This window comes from Colias philodice, chromosome 20, assembly GCF_061535455.1.
Source record: "Colias philodice isolate Cphi_HAF_F1 chromosome 20, ilColPhil1 Martin Lab GWU primary, whole genome shotgun sequence".
Classification (NCBI taxonomy): domain Eukaryota; kingdom Metazoa; phylum Arthropoda; class Insecta; order Lepidoptera; family Pieridae; genus Colias; species Colias philodice.
In genome coordinates, this window is record NC_143105.1 from 3,081,991 (window position 1) to 3,104,644 (window position 22,654).

At 34.0% G+C, this 22,654-nt stretch overlaps 1 protein-coding gene across 1 annotated transcript in view; it reads right to left on the bottom strand.

Annotated features, from left to right (window-relative positions):
- The window catches only part of LOC149479328 (atrial natriuretic peptide receptor 3), a 90,980-nt gene that overhangs the window by 35,400 nt on the left and 32,926 nt on the right, over nucleotides 1-22,654 (bottom strand). The window contains exon 2 of the mRNA XM_089708304.1: nucleotides 1,414-1,667. Coding sequence (XP_089564430.1) covers nucleotides 1,414-1,617 — 204 coding nt within the window. The 5' untranslated portion in view covers nucleotides 1,618-1,667. The remainder of the gene's footprint in view (nucleotides 1-1,413; nucleotides 1,668-22,654) is intronic.

Below are 22,654 nucleotides of genomic sequence, written 5' to 3' on the forward strand. Positions count from 1 at the left end.
TTCGGAATTAATTTGTTACCATGTTATGCTGAGTGTAATCTGTAAGTAAAACAAAAGAAGTATTTTTGGGTCTTTAATTTATAAAATATCCGAAAGTATGTTATAAGTCGATTATAAGAGACGACTACCTACTCGAATAATAATTGAAATATGAATTTGAAGAACTTGTTTTACTTATCTTTGCCATTGAGGTATTATTACGTACGTAGTACATAGTAACTCAATGTCTTTAGCGGTAATTGTGCAAATACATTTCTGATTATTACTTATAAGTGACTAGATTTCCGCCCGCAGCTTCGCCCGCGTTTTCAAAGGAAAACCCGCATAGTTCCCGTTCCCTTGGGATTTCCGGGATAAAACTATGTGTTAATCCAAGTTACGCTCTGTATGTGTGCTAAATTTCATTGTAATCGGTTGAGTAGTTTTTACGTGAAAGAGTAACAAACATCCATACATCCATACATCCATACTTACAAACTTTCGCCTTTATAATAATATTAAGATAAGATTTAAATCTAGAGATCGTTCGCATAGAAGATATTACAATTACCTAGGTTATTTGGCAATTTTATATTAGTTTTACACGTAACTGTATCGGAGGGGAATTATATTTTTAAAGCTAATGCATATTTTTTGGAAAACACTTGATAATAAGTGTGAGAATAGTTTTTAAACTATTTGTTAAACGCTTAACCATAGAAATCTAAATAACAAGACACATAGAAGTGCTGTAATGTCATAATTCGTATGAAAACCGCTGTCGCCAAAATCAACACATTCAAACCGAAAGCTAAACAGTACACACAAGTAAACTATGCCTTTTATTGGACAGCTTGATTTTAGTGAAAACTAACTTAACTATTAAATTAAGCTTTTGAATATGTATCCTAACGCACGAATTTACGGTTTATTTTAGAATAACATCCCTAAGTATATGAGACTTTTTGCTCCAATACGAACAAACGTGATAATAAGAATGGTCGACTGTGTCATTCATTGTTATTTCGATTACTATGGTGACACTCGTAATACTTGTAAATATTCTATAATTTTAAGGAAAAACGGCATTATTTCTAAAAAAAAATATTTTCCTATGAAATATTATTCCTTTATAAGTATAATTACAACTTGTGGAAGAATTTCCGCAATGGGAATTGCTGAAACACACCATGTATACACTCATACGTCTCCAGAGCAACTGAACAGTGACGAATGCACTGGTGATGTGAACATCACCTGAGTGGCGACAAGGTCACGCACGCTTACGACTTCTAGTGTCTTGTTATTTAGATTTCTATGCGCTTAACTGTTTTGAATTTCATCCAAATTACATTAACTGGAATCTAGATAATACGCTTTCCACACACACAAACATATACAGACACAAACACACACATACTTATAAAAACTTACCACATGCAAAGACGCATAGAACGAAGTATTCCTAGGCAGCAGTAACGCAGCTCGAATCTTACAGTTACCATGTTCATCACACAAATTCTCACAGGACCTCGGCTTCGGTTCTTCCCCCCTGCAATTTTGCGAGCTGGCAACCCCAGCTATGAGCAACAACACTAGAACCTCCCGCCATCCCATTTTATCGATATAACCACACATCACATCACTATCACATTATACACTACATATTTCACTGCACTTCACTACATCTGAAACAAGAAAGATATATTTATCGGCGACGGCTGAATTTATAAACTATGTGGGCTGGTTATATCCTCTACATTGGGCGTCTTGGGTAACTTCGAGCATCAAAAGACATAAACGGAATCTAACACTCACAATCACTAATGAACTGAAATGAATACTTTGTATAGCGAATCTAAACTCAAACTAATATGGACACTGATATAGACTCGAACAGACAAGTCCGCTCGGCACGAGCTCCAACACTTGAATGCCCGTCCGCTACCACGGCCATGTCCAAGTGCACTTCGTGAGTCATGCGCTTGCGTTCGGTAATATCAGGGGGGGGATCTCCGACACGGCCATCTCTGACGATCACACGTCCTCGTGTGAAGTCTCTGCAAAGACTACATACTCACAGTATCCTGCTCGGCCATACTGATTCTTGTCAACCATTCTAGGTCGTCACTAAAACAAACAATAATCATTATTGATCAATCAGTGCCGCACCAACAGCTCTCCTCGATTTCGCACCTACGAAACATAATAGCTCTGAATAACGTCGCACCAACGACTCATGTCGATTTCGCACCAACGAAACGAACACAACACTGAATAATGTTAATACAATGACTCACCGCAATTTCGCACCAACGAAATAACTAAAGCACGGAACATCGTCGCTACCACGACACACCACAATTTCGCACCAACGAAATGAGGGTAACATTGAATAACGTCGCTACAACGACTCATCTCGCGTTCGCAACAACGAAAACAAGGATATCTCAAAAAGGTCGTCGCTACAACGACTCATCTTGCTTATGTGCCAGCGAAAGCAAGGATAACCCGTCGCTACAACGACATTACTCGTTAACGCACCAACGTAACGAAGAACAAGACAAGAGACAAATTTCAACTGTATCTACTACCACTCAACAATCGGCACTATAATGCATTACAAAATCCAGATAAACATTTTACATCTCCCCTTTTACACAAAGCTCTTACGTCATTTTAACTACTACCACTACTAGCTACTACTAATAACCTCGTGGTCGGATATTTTCCTGACTCTGTTGTGAGGATTTTGGAATTGAATGATTTGAAGTGGTAACTATCATTATACCTCAACAATTTTAAGCGTACCCTTGAACTTCAACTCAAGCTTGCTTTGATTTATTTCCTCAATTTCGAAGAGAAGATTATCACCAACATTAAATTTCCATTTACTTACTTAGCTTTACTTTTATCATAACTTGATTGACTTCATTATCAATTACAGACATTAATCCCAAAGTCTACTTTAACAAATAATAGCTCCTTCAGCTATCTAGCTTTTGTAACACTGTTTATAGTGAAGTTCATTGCCAGTCGTACGTCACCTAACGCATCTTGACAATATCGATGTTTGCTAGACTCTACTGCTATGTCTAGCAGTGAACAACCAAAGACTGATGATGTTGATGATGATGACGATGACGACTTCCATGTTCAGCAGTGACTACGAAAGGCAGATGATGTTGACGATGACGATGATGATGACTTCCATGTCCAGCAGTATACTGCAAAAGGCTGATTATGTTGACGATGACGCCATGTCCAGTAGTGGACTATATCGATGACGATGATGAATGGTGACTGCCATGAGCACACATCAGCGTAGGTACTCGTCACTATCTACCTGATCATTAACACCACTACCCCCGGTGGAGACGAGATCTCAATGTAACTTTATTATTTTTTACAAAATAACTGAGAAAACATTTACTTTCTAAGCACCTGCCCGATTATCAATAATACTGGCTAGTTATCAAAACAAATTAACACTGGACTCTAGTGCCATCATACTACTTCTACTACTACTAAACCACTCTACACATTTTTAAAGTAATAGAGCAAAACATATCGGATGAAAAACTCAATTAGACTTAAACATACTCCTTAACATCATTTTTCCCACTAAGTTTCCCCTGTAGCATCAATTTGCACGGAATACTAACTTAAGAGTTCTGCCTGAATTCTACCTGAGCTAGGCTTAGAGATTTAGCAAGTGATAAAGTTCACAACGAACTTACGCCCGAACTGTAACCCAGATGCATGACTAAATCGTGGATATTATGTACCACTGATCTTTTACCATTTTATCTGCACCTTGACAAATAATTTGCAACCTTACCGCATATGTCTTCCAGACATCAACAAGTAACAACTCATTCCGCATGTCCAAATGCCTCTCATGGTCCTGGCAGACAGTCAACGGAAAGCTCGGCTATGTTGACTCCATTCTGTCCCACACAATTTGCAATAATCGAAATACATACTGTGACAGCGAATGTGCATTGCGCGAAAGGCAAACAACATGCTTTATCGTAGCGCCCTTTCTCCAAATAATATCAAAGTCGAAAGACTGGAGGCAGACCCTCTCTACCTGTGAACACGTGAAGACACTAGGTACTCTGCTTTTTACTAAACGGCTCCCACCGAATTGCAATCAGTCACCACTGCAAACTTGCAAACCTGTAAATAATACCTGAAGTGCATAACTGCATTAACCACTGCTATGCTGCTGCAACTTAAACTGCGGTCTCGTGTGCATGGGAGTAAAACCTGGTCTCTAAGGCAGTAGTTCTACGGCTGTAGTAAGCAACTAGATGTTATTAACCGTCATGTTTCCGTATCAGTTCAGTACCACATCCATCCACGCTCGCATCTATGTGAACTGGGGTCATACACCATAAGAATGGGCTGTGATGTTAAAAGACTAATAAACGTTCGACTGATTTGCTCATGTGATGATGAGTAATCACTAATTAATTTTACTTCCCTTGTAACTTGTAAGCACAAACAATAGTGCTATAATTTAAGAAAACTGTTAATAAACAAACAGAAATGAGAAGCTGTATAAGCTATGTGACTGTACTTTACCATCCTTAACGACAAACCCTAAGTATTCAACACTACGCTTTCAAAACTTACATTTGGATAGGTTTACCTACAGAAGATACTACCTTCCTCAAAGCATCCGCTCCACTCCTCACTACAATCTGGAAGCGCACTGTACCTTGTTCCACGTCAGAAGCTAACCAGATAGCTTCTTGGTTTCACTAATCCAGCTGTTAAAAACTCAATGATTTGTTACGCAACCTGCTGCTCGTTCAACGCACAAATTTCCTCTAGAAAAGACACATTTCAACAGCTGTAACTCAGATGGTAAATTAGTGCTAATGTAATAATAATAATACACGAAAACACAACACATTAAAATTCTCTAATTGAAATTCACGCCTCTGCATGTTGGACTTATGTCCCTACATAAGCCTACCAAACCGCTAGGTATCTTTTTTCTATCGGTACCAGTGTATAATAGAGAGAAACTCAATTAACCAAGCAACACGCTTAAATAAGATGGAATTATTGTATTGTCACTATTCCTTAGTAAATGTACACAGTGTGAACTAAATCTGTCTCATTAAAGTAGGTAGTTCAAAATCGAGTCCGTTACATACGAACAATAAAGGAAGCCAATGTAAGCGTGATAAAAATCAAAACAATTTGTCGTATCAGACTTGTTACAAATAAGAACATTATTACGCAATAATGTAACACATTAGAATATCACACATGTAAACTTTGTGTTTAATTTCTCAACCTAATAAGCTAGCATCGCTATCATAATTATGATTAGGCACAACACAAATTAAAATTACTAAAAAGTAATCGCCTATTGTAACTTGCCATAAACCTTGTTATGAACTGTCTACAATATGTTAACAGATTATTTTGAAATTAATGTTATTATTAAAAACGCCTACTAGTCAATTTGCTACTAGCAATTATATCTCTGATAAGGGTACACTCAGCACCAAAAAAACAAAACTTAACATGTATGACTCACAGTCCATAAATTTGCCACACGGCACGTGTTGACTCAATGATTGCGCTCAGGCAACGTGGATGTGGCCACCTGACCTGCTGGTTTTCGGTGATTCTATGCCTAGTGCAATTATCAGCACCTTATCCGCTCGTGCACTCCCATGCAAAGTGGCCAGACACGCCACACAAGAAACAAATGACTCGCGATGGTTAAACCCTGCACTAAGAGGACTGCTGATTCGTCGCGCGCCCTCCATCTGCTGTCTGCGAATGGCATTCACACGCAGGTCTCCTACAAACTTATTGATAGCACACAGTCAGCGAAGCAGCCCTGTTACGCCTCGCACTTGTCCTGTAAATGTCACTAATTTGCGAAGCCCTTCACCGCATAAAGACGGCTGCCCTGAGCTCTCGCTGCAGCAATCCCCGGCAACAATCTCAGTAGTAGCAAGGGCCATACGCTGCAAACGCTTGTCAAACCGTGAAACACGCGACAACACAGTTGAAGTGGCAACTTCCTTCACACTCACATATCGCCAAGAAGCCACTGACGCACACAACCCGACGACACACACCGACAGGCACTCACGTCGCTAGGCTCGCCACCCTGCAAGTTAACACAAGCAGCCGCAGCGGGCTCAACATAGTCACATTACGCTACACAATACGGTAACAATTCTCCTTACTGTGTCCCCTGCTACCAGAAAATAAATTAAGAGACATGATAGACACTGCAAAGCACTTTAACGCATCATAAATAGCAAATAGTAACAAATAATAACTTTAACGGCTTTTTTCAAAACACAGATCAACGGACAATGGCATTACATCACGCACGTTATTGTTCCACTTGTTGTATATTGTAAGCACTCACCGGTTTTCTTATGGCTACGATTAAACGTCGCATGATACTATTTGCACCTCCAAAATAATTTTATAACGTGTCTACATTACCACATGACGATTGTAAAAATCACGTTTATTCTTTGTGCTCAAAGCAATCCCGCTTCTGATATCGGCGACGGCTGAATTTATAAACTATGTGGGCTGGTTATATCCTCTACATTGGGCGTCTTGGGTAACTTCGAGCATCAAAAGACATAAACGGAATCTAACACTCACAATCACTAATGAACTGAAATGAATACTTTGTATAGCGAATCTAAACTCAAACTAATATGGACACTGATATAGACTCGAACAGACAAGTCCGCTCGGCACGAGCTCCAACACTTGAATGCCCGTCCGCTACCACGGCCATGTCCAAGTGCACTTCGTGAGTCATGCGCTTGCGTTCGGTAATATCAGGGGGGGGATCTCCGACATATTAATAATTGATGATATCGAGTTTTAATTTATATAACAATAAGTTTATACAATAATGTTTGAGTTTAAGCTAGTTTCTCCGATTAATAAAAACAAAGAAATACCCTATATCACTGACAAATAATTTATTTTCTAGAATATAGTTTATTTTGCCAGAATTTTCGAATTCGGTATATATATAGTAGTTTCGCAGCTAATTAGGTTAAATAAACAAAAACATTCTTGCATATAATCCTAGTACATAACATATTTACTTAGTACAAAGCTACAGAATAACAACAATATATTTATTATATAATAAACACAAACCTAGCCTAAATAGAGCTTAGGAATAGATACAACCACTACGAATTATTATTATTGACAGTAATTGATATTCCATCTCTAAGCCTCGTTATAATAACTAAAGCAATTGAAATACAATTCTACAATTGAAATGTCAAGGAAATTATGTCTGAAATATCAATTTAGTCCTTAATTTGTCTCAGAATAGAGGTCAACTAAAATATTCTACATATTTAGAAATTAAACACAAGAAAAAAAATACAATATATTATTTGTAAAATATGTATTATACTTTTTATTCCTAAAATTCAAGCGTGGGGTGACACATTACATGACTGTCTCAGCCCCTTAAAAATCAAAATGCTTACACAAATTGGGACATCTATGAATCAAATTTCAAAAGACCATTTATATCACATTCTGCTACGTCATTTTCCAATACATTTTCATTCAAATTTTGCAAAATAAAAGTGTGTTACTTTTATGTTCATAGAGACTAACTACATCAATTTGTTCTTGTTTTTGTTTGCTTTGCTAAGCGATCCAGATTGATGGTAAATTGTATTTATCTATAAGTGAATTAAATGTAAACTTTTGAGAAATAAATGTGTTTAACCGTCAACTATACCTGCGAAACAACATTAAATTTAATCGAAGTAGAAACAGCAAACATACTAGAGCTTAGAAATTCTGGAATTTACTATAGTTCTTGTGGACTTTACCTCAAGAACGTTTCAGTGCATAATTACTCGTATACAGCAATTATTAACGTCGCTGTGATTATTCCAAACTAGCTGTGCACCGCGGTTTTACCCGCAGTGCTTCGCTCCTGTTGGTCTTAGCGTGATGATATATAATACCCCATAGCCTTCCCTGATAAATGGGCTATCTAACAGCGAAAGGTTTTTTCAAATCGGACCAGTAGTTCCCGAGATTAGCGCGTTCAAACAAACAAACAAGCTCTTCAGCTTTATAATATTAGTATAAATAAATGTAAATACATTACAACAGCAATGGTAAATACCATTGCTGTTTGCGAAGGTTTAAATGCATAAATAATGTATTCGCGGAAGAAGCAATGTAAGTTGAAATATGTTTAGTCACAAACATCTTGTCGTTTCTGGATCTTGGAATGAATTATTTATTTCTATATTAGGAAGGGAAGTAAAATGTATATTTCTGTTACTTTCAAGTGAAGTGTAAGATGAAAAAGCTATAAAAATATAATCTTGTTATAGACCGTGTATTTTCAGACCAGACTGTAAAGTAATAACCTTAAAACCAATTGATTATTATTATTACTATACTAATAATGGTCATAGTTTTAGCACTATAGTAGCCGTGGAAACATTTTCTTTAAAGACCATCGTTTATATTATAACGGCCCAATAAGTTTCCATTCAATTGCTTGCAAAATGGTTCAGAAGTATATTATGTAGGTACATAATATAACATTGTCGTAGTACGTGACAGACGCAATCCAAAAGCTTTCTGAACGTTCAATAGTAGACATGTTCTCAAATCTATATATTATATAAAACTCAAAGGTGACTGATATAGTGATCTATCAACGCACAGCCCAAACCACTGGACGTATCGGGCTGAAATTTGGCATGCAGATAGATGTCATAACGTAGGCGTCCCCTAAGAAAGGATTTTAGAAAATTCATCCCCTAAAGGGGTGAAATAGGGGATGAAAATTTGTATCATGTAAATTTATCTTTTCCACGCAGGCGAAGCTGCGGGCAACAGCTAGTAGTACATATATACACATATTATGTACTATTTATATAATATATACATATTATATAGTCAATATCCTGCACTATAGAGAGTCAGTAAACTATTATCATCGAGCTTTTTGACTAAATCTACTAATTATTTAAATATAGGTAGTTTGAATTTTTTATATAGTTTAAATTTTTAAATAAATTTAGACTCTACCATCTTTTCTTTATTATATAAATGAAAATTTGTAACTTGTTAATTTGCATAAGACAACTGTGCCAATCCCAAAACATTGTTTCGACACGCCTTCACAACTACCTTTGTTCTAAGATATTATTTAATTGGAATATCCATTTTATTATAACGTTTGCAATCATTTAACTTATTATATTCAAGCCATTTATACCACAGTTACTTAAGGTTTACTTAAGATTAAGAGCAGCTACAGAGTTTGCTGCCTCCTCTTCTCCGTCGAAACTGCTTTCCGAGCCAATAGTAAATCTGTATTATGACGATTAAACAATGCTAGAAAAAGTCTTATTTACAAATAAATGTTTGAGTTACATTTACTTCCGTAGATACAAAGAAATTATAACAATGATTCATCTAAAGCCTGCTGATCCAATGTTCATCCAACAATATAACTAACCACATTGAGAATTTTATCTCCTATCAAAAGATACATCCATGTATCGACAGACTGTCAATAGATTTTTTATCACCGCAATTGTTTACCATAATGTGTGACGTTGATACCTATTTTGATCTTGTGATGCGTCAATTTTATACGAATGATAAAGCGATTAGATAAATATAGAACTATCTTTCCGCCCGCGGCTTCGCCCGCGTTTTCAAAAAAAAACCCGTTCCCGTAGGATTTCCGGGATAAAACCTATCCTATGTCCTTTCTCGGGTATCAAAATATCTCTATACCAAATTTCATGCAAATTGGTTCAGTAGTTAAGGCGTGATTGAGTAACAGACAGACAGACAGAGTTACTTTCGCATTTATAATATTAGTATGGATTACTATTTTTGTACTGTTTCTACATATCGATATGGTAGAACAAAGATACGCTGGAACAGTTAATTTCAAGAAATTCAATGACTCACTCATATTATTTAAAAATAATAAAGTTTTAAAACATTCTCCATTTTATAAGTAGGGCCTACATCATATTTTCGTCAAATATATCACGTTCAAAAGATCATATTTATCTAAATTTAGACTAAGACATAGTTACTATTCTAGACTACTACTATGTATTTAAAAAATAAACATTTCTTGGTATATTTATACCATTTAGGTTTTTATAAGATTTTTATATTATTTTACGTCCTTACAATTTACCCGGATATTCGGTAAAGCACAATATTAGATCTTCTTTGTGTCACTGTTCAAAGACTTAAAAAGACGTTTTGAGAACCCAAAACATCACAAACGTGTCAAAACGGTGAATTTGCAAAGCTTTGTTAACTCACTGATAGCAAAGGACTTCAAAGAAGCTTGGTATTGACGTCATTCCCAGAGAATGTGCAAAAATACATCCATACTAATATTATAAATGCGAAAGTAACTCTGTCTGTCTGTCTGTTACTCAATCACGCCTAAACTACTGAACCAATTTTCGTGAAATTTGGTATGGAGATATTTTGATACCTGAGAAAGGACATAGGCTACTTTTTATCCCGGGAAAATGACGCAATCCCGGAAATCCCACGGGAACGGGAACTATGCGGGTTTTTCTTTGACTGCGCGGGCGAAGCCGCGGGCGGAAACCTAGTACTAATATATATGTACATGATCTCAGCAAGAAATTAATTAGTATTGGTTCCGTATGTCTCATTTAAAAATAACTTTAAAAGAAAGAAGAAACATTTAAAAGGAAAATTACGTTGTTAACCAAGTTTACCACTCGTCAGGAGACCGGGGATTTCTATCCCTTATAAGAAATCTGATTATAGAAGAAATAATAATGTATCTCTATATCGGTGAAATAATTTTCCGTAAATCAGCCATAGAGATTCATTTGTTTTCTCAACAAACAAAGGGCGGGGGCACACGATGCGTTGCGGCGGCGGTGCGGCGCCGGAGCGGTGTCGCTGCGTCGTCTTACATAGAAATATCTGTGGCATGTCACACGATGCGCTCCGGCGCCGCACCGGACTTGTAACCACCAAGACGAGGCGGGGAGGGGTGAATGCGGTGCGACGTCGGAGCGGCACCGCTCAGTTGTTTTGCATCACAAGGAAGGACACGCTGTGCAACGCTGCTACGACGCCGCTGCGACATAAAAACGTTACGGCGCCGCACCGCTCGTGTGCCCACTGACACGGTGAAATCTTTGCGGTGCGGCGCCGCAACGCATCGTGTGCCCCCGCTCTGAACTTGAAAACAAACTCTTGCTCTCAAATTTAAGTTATTTTTACAAACTTTAAAGTTAGAAACTTAAGTTTAAAAGTATGAACATAATTCTACGGAAAACAATATTTTAAATTATAGCATAACATTGAACGTAACAATTTCTCACTTTTTAAATCCTTTGAGGCATCGATTTATTCCTTTTTGATTGCGAAGGTAATTACTAAAATTTGTGGCCGCTACGTTGTCGTTTAGTAAATTGCCTTGTTTAATGCGTATATAAAATTTCAGAAACAATTTATTTTATAGCTTTAGCACTGAGACAAATGTATATAATATTATTTATCCATTAAGTAATTGGACGAAGTTCCTTCTTCTTCAATAAATTATATGTGTTTTCATTTAAGTATTTAATGATAACAATACAGTAGCTAAAACAAAAAGTACATTTAGGCCAGTCTTTTACTTTCTTAGAAATCTTCAATACTAAGAAAAACATTATAATTTTCATCAATACATTTTGGTACCGATTTACTTTAAACCCTAAGATTTGTTTACAAGAAAAAAAAATATATTATCAACGGCCTTTTTAATCTTCACAAACACCATGCTCTTAAAGTGCCTAATATCAATTACATAATAATAACACAACAGATGAAAAGAAGTTAAAATTATTTGTATAATTCCAAACTAATAAACAGTTAATTCATAATGTACACATTATATTACCTTGATTAAAAAGCAAACATTTTAACGAATTGGTCACTCAAAGCGGTTTATTTTTAGAGTCAATTCTTTAGAAATTGATTCGTAGACTTCAAGGTTAGCAAATAATTAGAGATGGAATAGAATATGCCTTAAATCACTAATGACTAAATATTATGAACTATGGTATATTAAAAATATTATATTATCTTATATATAAAATTCTCGTGTCACAATGTTAGTCTGCATACTCCTCCGAAACGGGTGGACCGATTCTCATGAAATTTTCTGTGCATATCGGGTAAGTCTGAGAATCGGCCAACATCTATTTTTCATATGTACCACGAGCGAAGCCGGGGCGGACCGCTAGTAGAAATATAAAAAACTAGATTTGCGCCCGCGGCTTCGCCCGCATTTTTAAAGGAAAACCCGCATAGTTCCCGTTCCCGTGGGATTTCCGGGATAAAACCTATCCTATGTGTTAATCCAAGTTACCCTCGTATGTGTGTGCTAAATTTCATTGTAATCGGTTCAGTAGTATTTGCGTGAAAGAGTAACAAACACACACACACATCCTCACAAACTTCCGCATTTATAATATTAATAGTAGTTAAATCATAGAATCCAAAATAGCAAGATTTCTATGAAATTAATATTTTTACTAATTAACAAAAGTTTAAATGGTACGTTATTAAAGATAAAATACCAATTTTGGTAAATTTTTAATGCAGATAGATATGATCCGAATCAATCATACTTTATTTTAATAAATTAAAATTACATAAATGATGAATAGGTTTTATCAGGAGAATAATATTATAAGATAAAAAACCAAAATTTTCGATTAAATTGAAACAATTGTAAAATAAGAAAGAACGATATTATTAGGATAAGTCAATATTAGTAAAAGAATACCCTTTCTTATAAAATACATTACGATTTACGTCTTTGGCCTTTATAGTAGGTAACCTTGAAAACATTAATCCATCGTCGGATCAATAATTTTTGAAACATTGTTATTGGAAGCTCTCTTTAATCTAGTTGGCTAATAAATAAACTCAGGTAATTTTAAAGATTTAAGTGGTCAAGGTGAAATTATATGATTGATTGCTGCTGCTTTATACTATATTATAATTAACTAGCTCTCTGCCCGCAGCTTCGCTCGCTTGTCTAAAACCTATTAAATTATATCTTTATATATAAAAATGAATCGCAAAATGTGTTGGTAAGCGCATAACTCGAGAACGGCTGAACCGATTTCGATAATTCTTTTTTTAATATATTCCTTGAAGTACGAGGATGGTTTTTATGTAGATAAAACGTAAATATGTACCACGGGCGAAGCCGGGGCGGACCGCTAGTAAAAATATATAAAAATGAATCGCAAAATGTGTTGGTAAGCGCATAACTCGAGAACGGCTGAACCGATTTCGATAATTCTTTTTTTATTATATTCCTTGAAGTATGAGGATGGTTCTTATGTAGAGAAAACGTAAACATGTACCACGGGCGAAGCCGGGGCGGACCGCTAGTCTATACTATAATAATAATATTATAAAGAGGAAAAGTTTGTGTGTATGTATGTATGTATGTATGTATTGTTTTCACGCATAAACTACTGGACCGATTTTGATGAAATTTGGCACAGATAATCTTTAGACCCTGAGAAAGAACATAGGCTACCTTTTATTGCGAAATATGTACCACGGGCGAAGCCGGGGTGGACCGCTAGTACATACTAAAATCTTCCTCAATAACCACTCTATCATTAAAAAACGCATCAAAATCCGTTAGCAAGTTAAGTTAAGTTAAGCATATACATTATACAGGGACATAGGGACAGAGAAAGCGACTTTGTTTTATACTAAGTAGTGATAGTTCAATTTTCACTTCAGCTTTTTATTCTGACGACAGGGCAATGCTTAACACGATCTTTGGCCTAAAATGGAACGGACAGATTTTTTTATATATTAAAATTTAAGATTATTATTGGGAAAACAATACTTAGAATTATTATTAGATACGTATATTAAAATTTAAGATTATAATTAGTAAAAATAGACTTCGTAAAGGTAAACGCAAGCAAAACTGGGTGAAAAGTTATATTAAAGTGACTCAGCGATAAAATTCCTAATTGAAGGTGAGGGTACGAGATTGCGTGAACTTGCAAAAAAATAAATTGACAATTCCGTATTTGCTTTGTCCGCATCATTAATGTGATAAAATCAAATATTATTACTTCGAGCCGGTTTCACAGCTTCTGTTTAGTTTATCCATAAGTCAAAAAGATAATGAATGGACGAAGATTTTTTTTTAAGTTTATATTAGGCTATCAGGTACCTTATCAGCAAGAACAACCGGTCCATGGTTTCTTTAGTACAGTGAAAGCCTTTTATGAAATACTAGCTTACCGCCCGCGGCTTCGCCCGCTTTGTCTAAAACCTTATAAATTGTATATACTAAAACCTTTCTCTTGAATCACTCTATCTATTAAAAAAACCGCATCAAAATCCGTTGCGTAGTTTTAAAGATTTAAGCATACAAAGGGACATAGGGAAATAGGGACATAGGGACAGAGAAAGCGACTTTGTTTTATACTATGTAGTGATGGGGCTAAGGTATTTCACATAATAATGTTTCATTCATTGATTTTCTTTACAATCAAACTGTATTCATTCTGCACACTGGCACACAAAGACTATTTCATTTATCTATGAAATCTAGAACATTTTGGTTCTACAAGTTTGTCCTACAAGTTCTACAACTAATTTTATTCTAAATAGAACATACTATATATATATATATTCGATATTAATATTTGTATTTTACGCAAATTATTAAACAAACAAAGGAAATATATAGTTACATGTGCAATAACTATTATTTACTACCTATAATTGATTTCAGGAAAATCATAAATTGTTTTAATATAATATGCTCTACATTCTACATTTTAAAACATAAACATCGATTAACAATGAACTATTCTTATCATTAATAATAATTATTAACGATAAGACTATTGTAACGATGCTCATTGTTAATCGATTAATTATTATTATTATATTAATAAGCAGCTCCATCTATTAATAGATTATAACCTCGAAAGTTGATAAAAATAGTATAATTATAATTGATTTGACACTCACATCCTACGTTAACAATATCACACTATTCAAAGATAGTTATCATTATGTATTATAATAATCCGTTGGATAATGTGACAAGGCAATGTGTCATGCGAAATTATGGGTTACAATTTCAATTCCTCATTTGTTAAAGTTGTTTATCCGATTTAAAAAAGAAAGATATTAACCAGCGACCCACCCCGTTTTCTATTATTCATTTTATATAGGTATACATAAATTTCCTCTTGAATGACTCAATCTATTAAAAAACCCCGCGGCATCAAATCTGTTACGTAGTTTTATAGATAGCGACAGATAAACAGCGGAAAGCTGCTTTATAGGTACTATACATAGGTCATCACTACAGTGACGATACGCTCATTATCTTGGTGTGGAATTTCCGTTCCTTTTGACTGGAAAGTCGATATGAAGGATATATTTGTTTATTGTAATATCCAGAGTTTAATAGACTTTAATCTATACTAATATTATAAAGCTGAAGAGTTTGTTTGTTTGTTTGTTTGAACGCGCTAATCTCGGGAACTACTGGTCCGATTTGAAAAATTCTTTCGGTGTTAGATAGCCCATTTATCGAGGAAGGTTATAGGCTATATATCATCACGCTACGACCAACAGGAGTGGAGCCACGGGGGTGAAACCGCGCGGAGCAGCTAGTGTTTACAATAAAAGGCATGCTACTTATCGATTTCATCAACATCTTTATCGTGAAATTACACATTAGATCCCATCTTTTGCTATCATACACGAGTCAAATTGTAAATATTGTAAAATGAAATTGAATCATAAATACTAAAGGCATAGAGTGCATTTTCGAACGAGTTGTGTCTTGAAAATATATTTATTGTAAACAGAAAGAGCGTTGCAGGAAATAGGCTTACAGGAGCTCAAAGGCCGTCAATGTCAGAAGTTTGTAAGGAATGGCTCTGAAACGTGTGGCTTATACCAGGTATTACGAACTATGTGTTACCTATATTATGTGGAGACGGTATTCATATACTATATGAAATAAGCTATTTTCAAATAGGATATTTTAAAATAATTCGAAATGAATCAAATTTTGATTTTAATAAAAAAACTAAACTTAAGACATATTTTCTTAAATAGTATCCATCAAATATCAATATTACGTGCATCGTAAAATCTGTTAGAAAGAGTCAGTTTGGTGAAACGCGCTTATCTCAGGAACCTTCGAATTGACAAATTATTTTTAAGAAAGAAAGGCTATTCTAACATCACTTTTTAACCACTAAGAGTGGAGCAGCGAATGTTCAACATACCTTTTCAGAGCAGACAAAAATATATGGGTCAACTAATCTTAAATATATATATAAATGAATCGCAAAATGTGTTGGTAAGCGCATAACTCGAGAACGGCTGAACCGATTTCGATAATTCTTTTTTTATTATATTCCTTGAAGTACGAGGATGGTTCTTATGTAGAGAAACCGTAAACATGTACCACGGGCGAAGCCGGGGCGGACCGCTAGTGACATTATAAATCTAGAGACAGTTCCATGTCATGACGTCTTAAAGCAGTACTAATTATATTGTGAAAAAGGCAGAGTTATATTAGACGTCTAGCGCCGTCACTGTCCCACACTGGAATTATTAATGCAATAAGACGTCATAATAACTCTCTGAAACTGTACTTATCGACCTAAATTGTACACATTGTAGGTAAAAGATATCTGTATTTATACTACCGATAAACGTCATGGAATCGTCGCGAGATTATCAATAATATTTATTTCACAATTGACAATATGAGTGATTAGCCTTTTGTGTGATTGTACTTATAATATGGTGGAAATAACCTTAATTTATTTCTCTAATCATTTTAGTGCTCAATTGCAAAAAAAAAAATGTTGTGTGGTTTTATGAAACCACGGTAAAAGTGAAACTGTTCGAACGGTTCCGAACACTGCTTTGTGTAGCGCATGTCGCGTGACGGTCGGCTGCCGAGTAGGTATACCTACTCGGCAGCCGGCGATACACGCGACATGCGCTACACAGACCAAAAAGTTTGAGACGATGTAATAAAAGTTTCACTTTAAAAAAATTAGTCTAATTCAGTAGTAATATTGTTATCGTGAAAGTTTTTACTACTACAACTGTACAATGGTTCATTTCCATATCCTATTCCATTCCAGGATCCTTCTAGGGAAGCGGATCTTAGACCACATCTCAGCTTAATTTCAGGCGAGATTGTGGTCAAGCGCTGCGCTACGCAAGATAAAAAAAGTATACGGACACAGAAACCATCTTTACTTACCAGTGACAAAACAGAATTACATTAAAAAATTATAAGAATTGAAAAATAAAATTGTGACAATTACAAATGATATTCAGATAGCCCTGGTAAATGTCCCATTATTCTCTCTTTTGATTTAAATGATTTCCTTAGCGCCATCAAAGTATAATTATTACTTGATTTACGACTGAATTTAAAGAGACATCAGGAAATTCGAGTGCAAATTTATTTAATACTTTAAAATGAAAGAAGTGTAAGTATAAAAGGTCGTTTATGTTGAAAAAATACTAACAAAAACAGGTTGCCTGGCAGAGATTGCTGTTTAGCAATAAGGCCGCCTATTGTGCAAAATGTTTGTACCTCATTAATTTGTACCACATTTCCTACATTGTTTTGTACAATGTTATAATAAATAAATAAATAAAAACATGGAAATCATACCTACATAACTAATACACAAAACAATACGAATATAATCTTGATTATTTTAAGTGTTATTACAAATTATTAATCATAAAGCTGTTTGTTCCGGCAAGAGTAAACTTCCTTTTTATAAGTTTTGAACAAATTTGAAAATTATTACCTGACAGAAACAAATTGAATAAAAATTACTGAAATCCATTCAGCCGTTTTTGTAACGGTGCAGTGCATTTACATCAAACGAACATAGAGCTAGAGCAAGAACACTCTTTGGTGATCTTTTCGTATTCAGTGTTGTTCCGTATAAGAACATTGCATAGAACCTTTTTGAATGCACTAAGAATAACGACAGAATACGCCTGTTTACACTTAGAGAATTGGACATAGTGGGGTTAGAATGAGCAAACGCTCGATTGATGCACCGTAATATCGTTACTAACACGACTTTTTAAAAATATATTTTCAAACATATCGACCTTACACAAAAATAAAATACGGAAACGATTAAATCTGTAATTTCATTATGCAAGAATAATTCCGCTAACAAATGCCCGTTTGAACGTACTTGCCATGTTGATTACTATGCGATATTAAATAATATTCTGCATTTTTTAAACAATGTTTGAATATAAATGACAAATATTTTTGGCTGGTATATTTTGGTTCAATGTATTTAAGATTTAGATTATACATAAAGAAAGTTAGAGTCTCTTTCCATATCTACAGAGTAATGGATTGAAGGAAGCGGGTACGGTTAACCATAATAATAGGTTGCTGATATGAACAGCATCTTATCGAAATTGTGTGGCTAGAAATATTGGGTATTGGGTTTTACCCAATATTTCTAGCCTCGAGAGTCCTTAGGAGGGATTTTTAGTTGTTTTATCACATTGTCTCACATCATAGAGTAAAATGGTATCATTGGTAGGTATCTAAAGAATTTTGTTTGAAACCATTTTATACACAAAATGTTGATGTTGTGTAATCATTTATTAAGTCAGTTCAGGCGTAATTAAATACACATTTATTTATAATATAAAAATTTATTAAATAAAATTAACACATTTTCATCATATTTGACTACAATAACAAATCGAAAAAAAATACACTAGCGCGAGTTACTCGATGAAATAAACGCAACTCAACAAATATAAATTTTATACCGACTGTAAACATAAAAGTGAAACAAAAGATTCATCGACAGAAACAATCTACGCGTGTTTGTAATTAATAATGTTTTACAGTTTTACAAATGGCTGACGGTACGTCATGACATTGAAAGGAATGTTGTTATACACGTAAAAATGTTACTGTTTGCAAACATAAGATGCTAAAGTTTATCTGTAATACTAGCAGTACCCATTTGGTTGAAATTTAGAATGCAAATAGTTGGTCATTTTTTAATGAAACTCCTGAAGAGAAATTTTTATATTTGGTTGCACGTGTTATTTCAAGAACTACAACAACAAGAACAAGAACACGGAATAATGTGGTACTGCTTAGTAAAAACACTACTAGTTCGAATTGATAAATTCCTTCTGTGTTCGATACTCCATTTATAGAGGCTGGTAGAGCAGCAAGAAAAAACGTATTAAAAGCGGGAATATTCCTTTTAAAAACAGACCGAGAAGCATGGGTTAGCTTAGACTATTTGAAATGAATGTACACTGACTATTTGAAATGACTTCTTCATTAATCACACGTACACTGAGATTTGGATGATAAAAATGCATATATAATTTTATATTTTTAGTATAGATCACCATAGAGGTACGAGTAGGTGCAGATATGGTACATAGAGTACCATATCTGCACCTACTCGTACCTACCACATTACCACATTTTCCGGTCACATTTTATGCGGAAATTTTTAAATCACTGTCTCTTACAATTTTATATTGTTTCTTTTGAAGCCTTTAATTATTATCATTGTTAAACAAGTGTTTTATTATTAATTAACGTTTTATGAAGTTCTACAATTTTCATTTTTAAAAACAAGAACGTAACCTTTAAGACGTATGCACTATAATTCAAAACAGAGATTACGTTGTGCTATAATAGTTTTAATAGTTCTTAGTTACGTAAGATGACTTCAAAAATAGCATAATGGTTTCATAAATAAGGCGCATTTAAATCGAGTCATTAAACAGAAGTTATATCATTGCATTAGAGCTAAGGGAATAGGATTATAATTTAACTTGCATCACTATGTTACCTTTTAGATTAATTCATTATATTGAAAACTATTTAACATTTTATACGAACTGTACATAATCTGATCAAAGCGCGTTGAATTAAATTATACTTTAAATTAAGTTGATTATGCCTTTAACGCTTTTTTCTTGGATGTATACATATCTAATTATTATTTTTTTAATAAAATTTAACGTGTATAGCATTCATATGCATATTGGTACTACCTGAACCACATCTTCTTCAGCTTTTAAAAGGGATTTTTTACCATTTCACAATAATATTATTTATTTTTTCTAATCCTTCTAGTCTTCTTTTGATCATATGTACAACAGTCTATCGCTACGACCAATATATTATAAATGAACTATCTTACATAAAAAATATTTTCAATTCGATCTAGTAGTTTCGATAAACTCTTTCAAAAAACAATTAAACAATATAAAATGTTTAGCAATTCAATATGAGAAGACAATTGAATAAAACGACGTTAGAAGCAATGCTTGTACCAATCGAAAGCCAATATCAAAAATCCATTTTACTCAAATTATTTGGAATATGAACAATATCTATTATTACTTTACAATAACCTTCATAGTTCAATTAGAAATACTCGTAAAACAGATTTAATTATTGTTTTCAGTTGATAGCCAAAGATTGTTCCAAAATTGTACACTATCGATGATTTCCCGCGCTTATTGACATGTATTTTAAAATAGATAGGAAACCTCCTCCAATTAGATTTTAATAGAGTTTTAAAAGAACTTGTTTAAAGAAAAATCATTCGCATCAATTAAGAAAAATTTCCATCATTAAGGGCCGATTTTTCAATGCTTGGATAAAACTTATCCGTCTAATAAAGTATTACACGATAATATTAAAATGTCACGTAAACTGTCAAATACGGGCAATTAGAATACGTTTTTAAAATGGTAGTTTTATACATTATTCGACGAATAAGTTTTATCCAAGGATTGAAAAATCGGCCCTAAGATAACTCATTAATAGGTATATTAAACAAGCAAATTAAAATCTCCAATTTTTTTTATGAATTAATAAATAATCAATATAACTGTATTTTAATACAATATCCATAAATATTAAAACTTAATTTATCTTCTAATTAATAAACTTCACACTGCAAAGCTCTCGCTAATGATATTACAATCTCATCTAGTTTACATAAATCAAAAACAATTCATAGACTACAGAATAGAGTTAATTAGTTAATGAACAATGTGTATATCTTTGTTTTATAAAAGTACATGTGACAATGAATTCTTTTTTAAATTCTTTGTAATTAATGACCTAACCAAGAAGATATTTGTTAACTTACATATTATATACGGGGCATTTCACGCCAAGCGGACACAGATTTCAGGGTCAGGTTTCAGATTTCGGTTATATTTTAGTATGTTACACCTGTATATATCCTCGGTATGTATACGAAAAATTTTTGCATTTAGAAGCTTAGTTTTCAAAATACAGGTCTTTGAAGATGTCAGTAAGCGCGAGGTATGGGGGACTTTGAATGTAATTATCAGTTCAAGAAAAGTAATTTTTAAATAAATTGATGACTGAATAATATACCCCATGAAATAAACTTTTTATGCTCATATTTCGAATTTCGAATTTATATTAAAATTCCTTAGAAAAATAAAAAAATATTTTTCTTTGTCATTTTTTACAAACTTTGCGTATTTTTATTTTTTTTAAAGATCATTAAATAAATAGCTTATATTATGCTTAAACTTCATGCAAAGTTCTAGAGTGGTCATCGCAGAAGTTTAGAAGCTACATGTATTATAATGTCGAAGCGCGGCAATATCCCCATACTAGCGCCTAGCGCGTCGCACTGCAATATTCATAGAAACGGGGACAAAAAATAAATTCTAGAAATTTGAATTAAATGAAGTGTCAACAGATAGGTCTTTAAAAATTGATTAGAGGTTTATGAAAAAGTTTTATGCTAAAATAAATAATTGACGAGATATACGTATTCAAAGTCGTAATAATGTCATATTACTTTACTGAATATTTTTTTTTAAGAAAACTAAAGTAATATTTTCTTGCTTGTTATTTACCACTATAAAATCTTATTAAAACCTGAAACGGTGTTATTAACTAACTATAATGAGATAAATACTGCAGTACGGTGCGCTAACTAACTAAGCGCTAGTATGGGGATATTGCCGCGCTTCGACATTATAATACATGTAGCTTCTAAACTTCTGCGATGACCACTCTAGAACTTTGCATGAAGTTTAAACATAAACTCAAACTCAAACAAACTCAATCATTTATTTATTCAATTAGACTTCTTCTAGAAGCACTTTTGAAACGTCATTAAGTACATATTTTTAACATTTACCACCGATTCGGAAAGCAGTATCTACGGAGAAGAATCGGCAAGAAACTCCATAGTTGCTCTTTTTAACCATGTCAGATTTACAATTTTACAAATTACCTAAGTAATATCATAATATATTATCATAATATGCCAAAGAACTGTCCTGTGGTTTTCACGCGACAACCCTCCATGGGTTTTTATCTTCCATATATTCCTTAATACTGTAATAGGCTCTCTTGACAAGTACATTTTTTATATAAGATTTAAATTTAGAACTACTAAACTCTTTAATATTATGAGGAATTCTGTTGTAAAAGCGTATACCTTGGCCCATAAATGAATTTTTAACTTTAGCTAGCCGGAAAAAT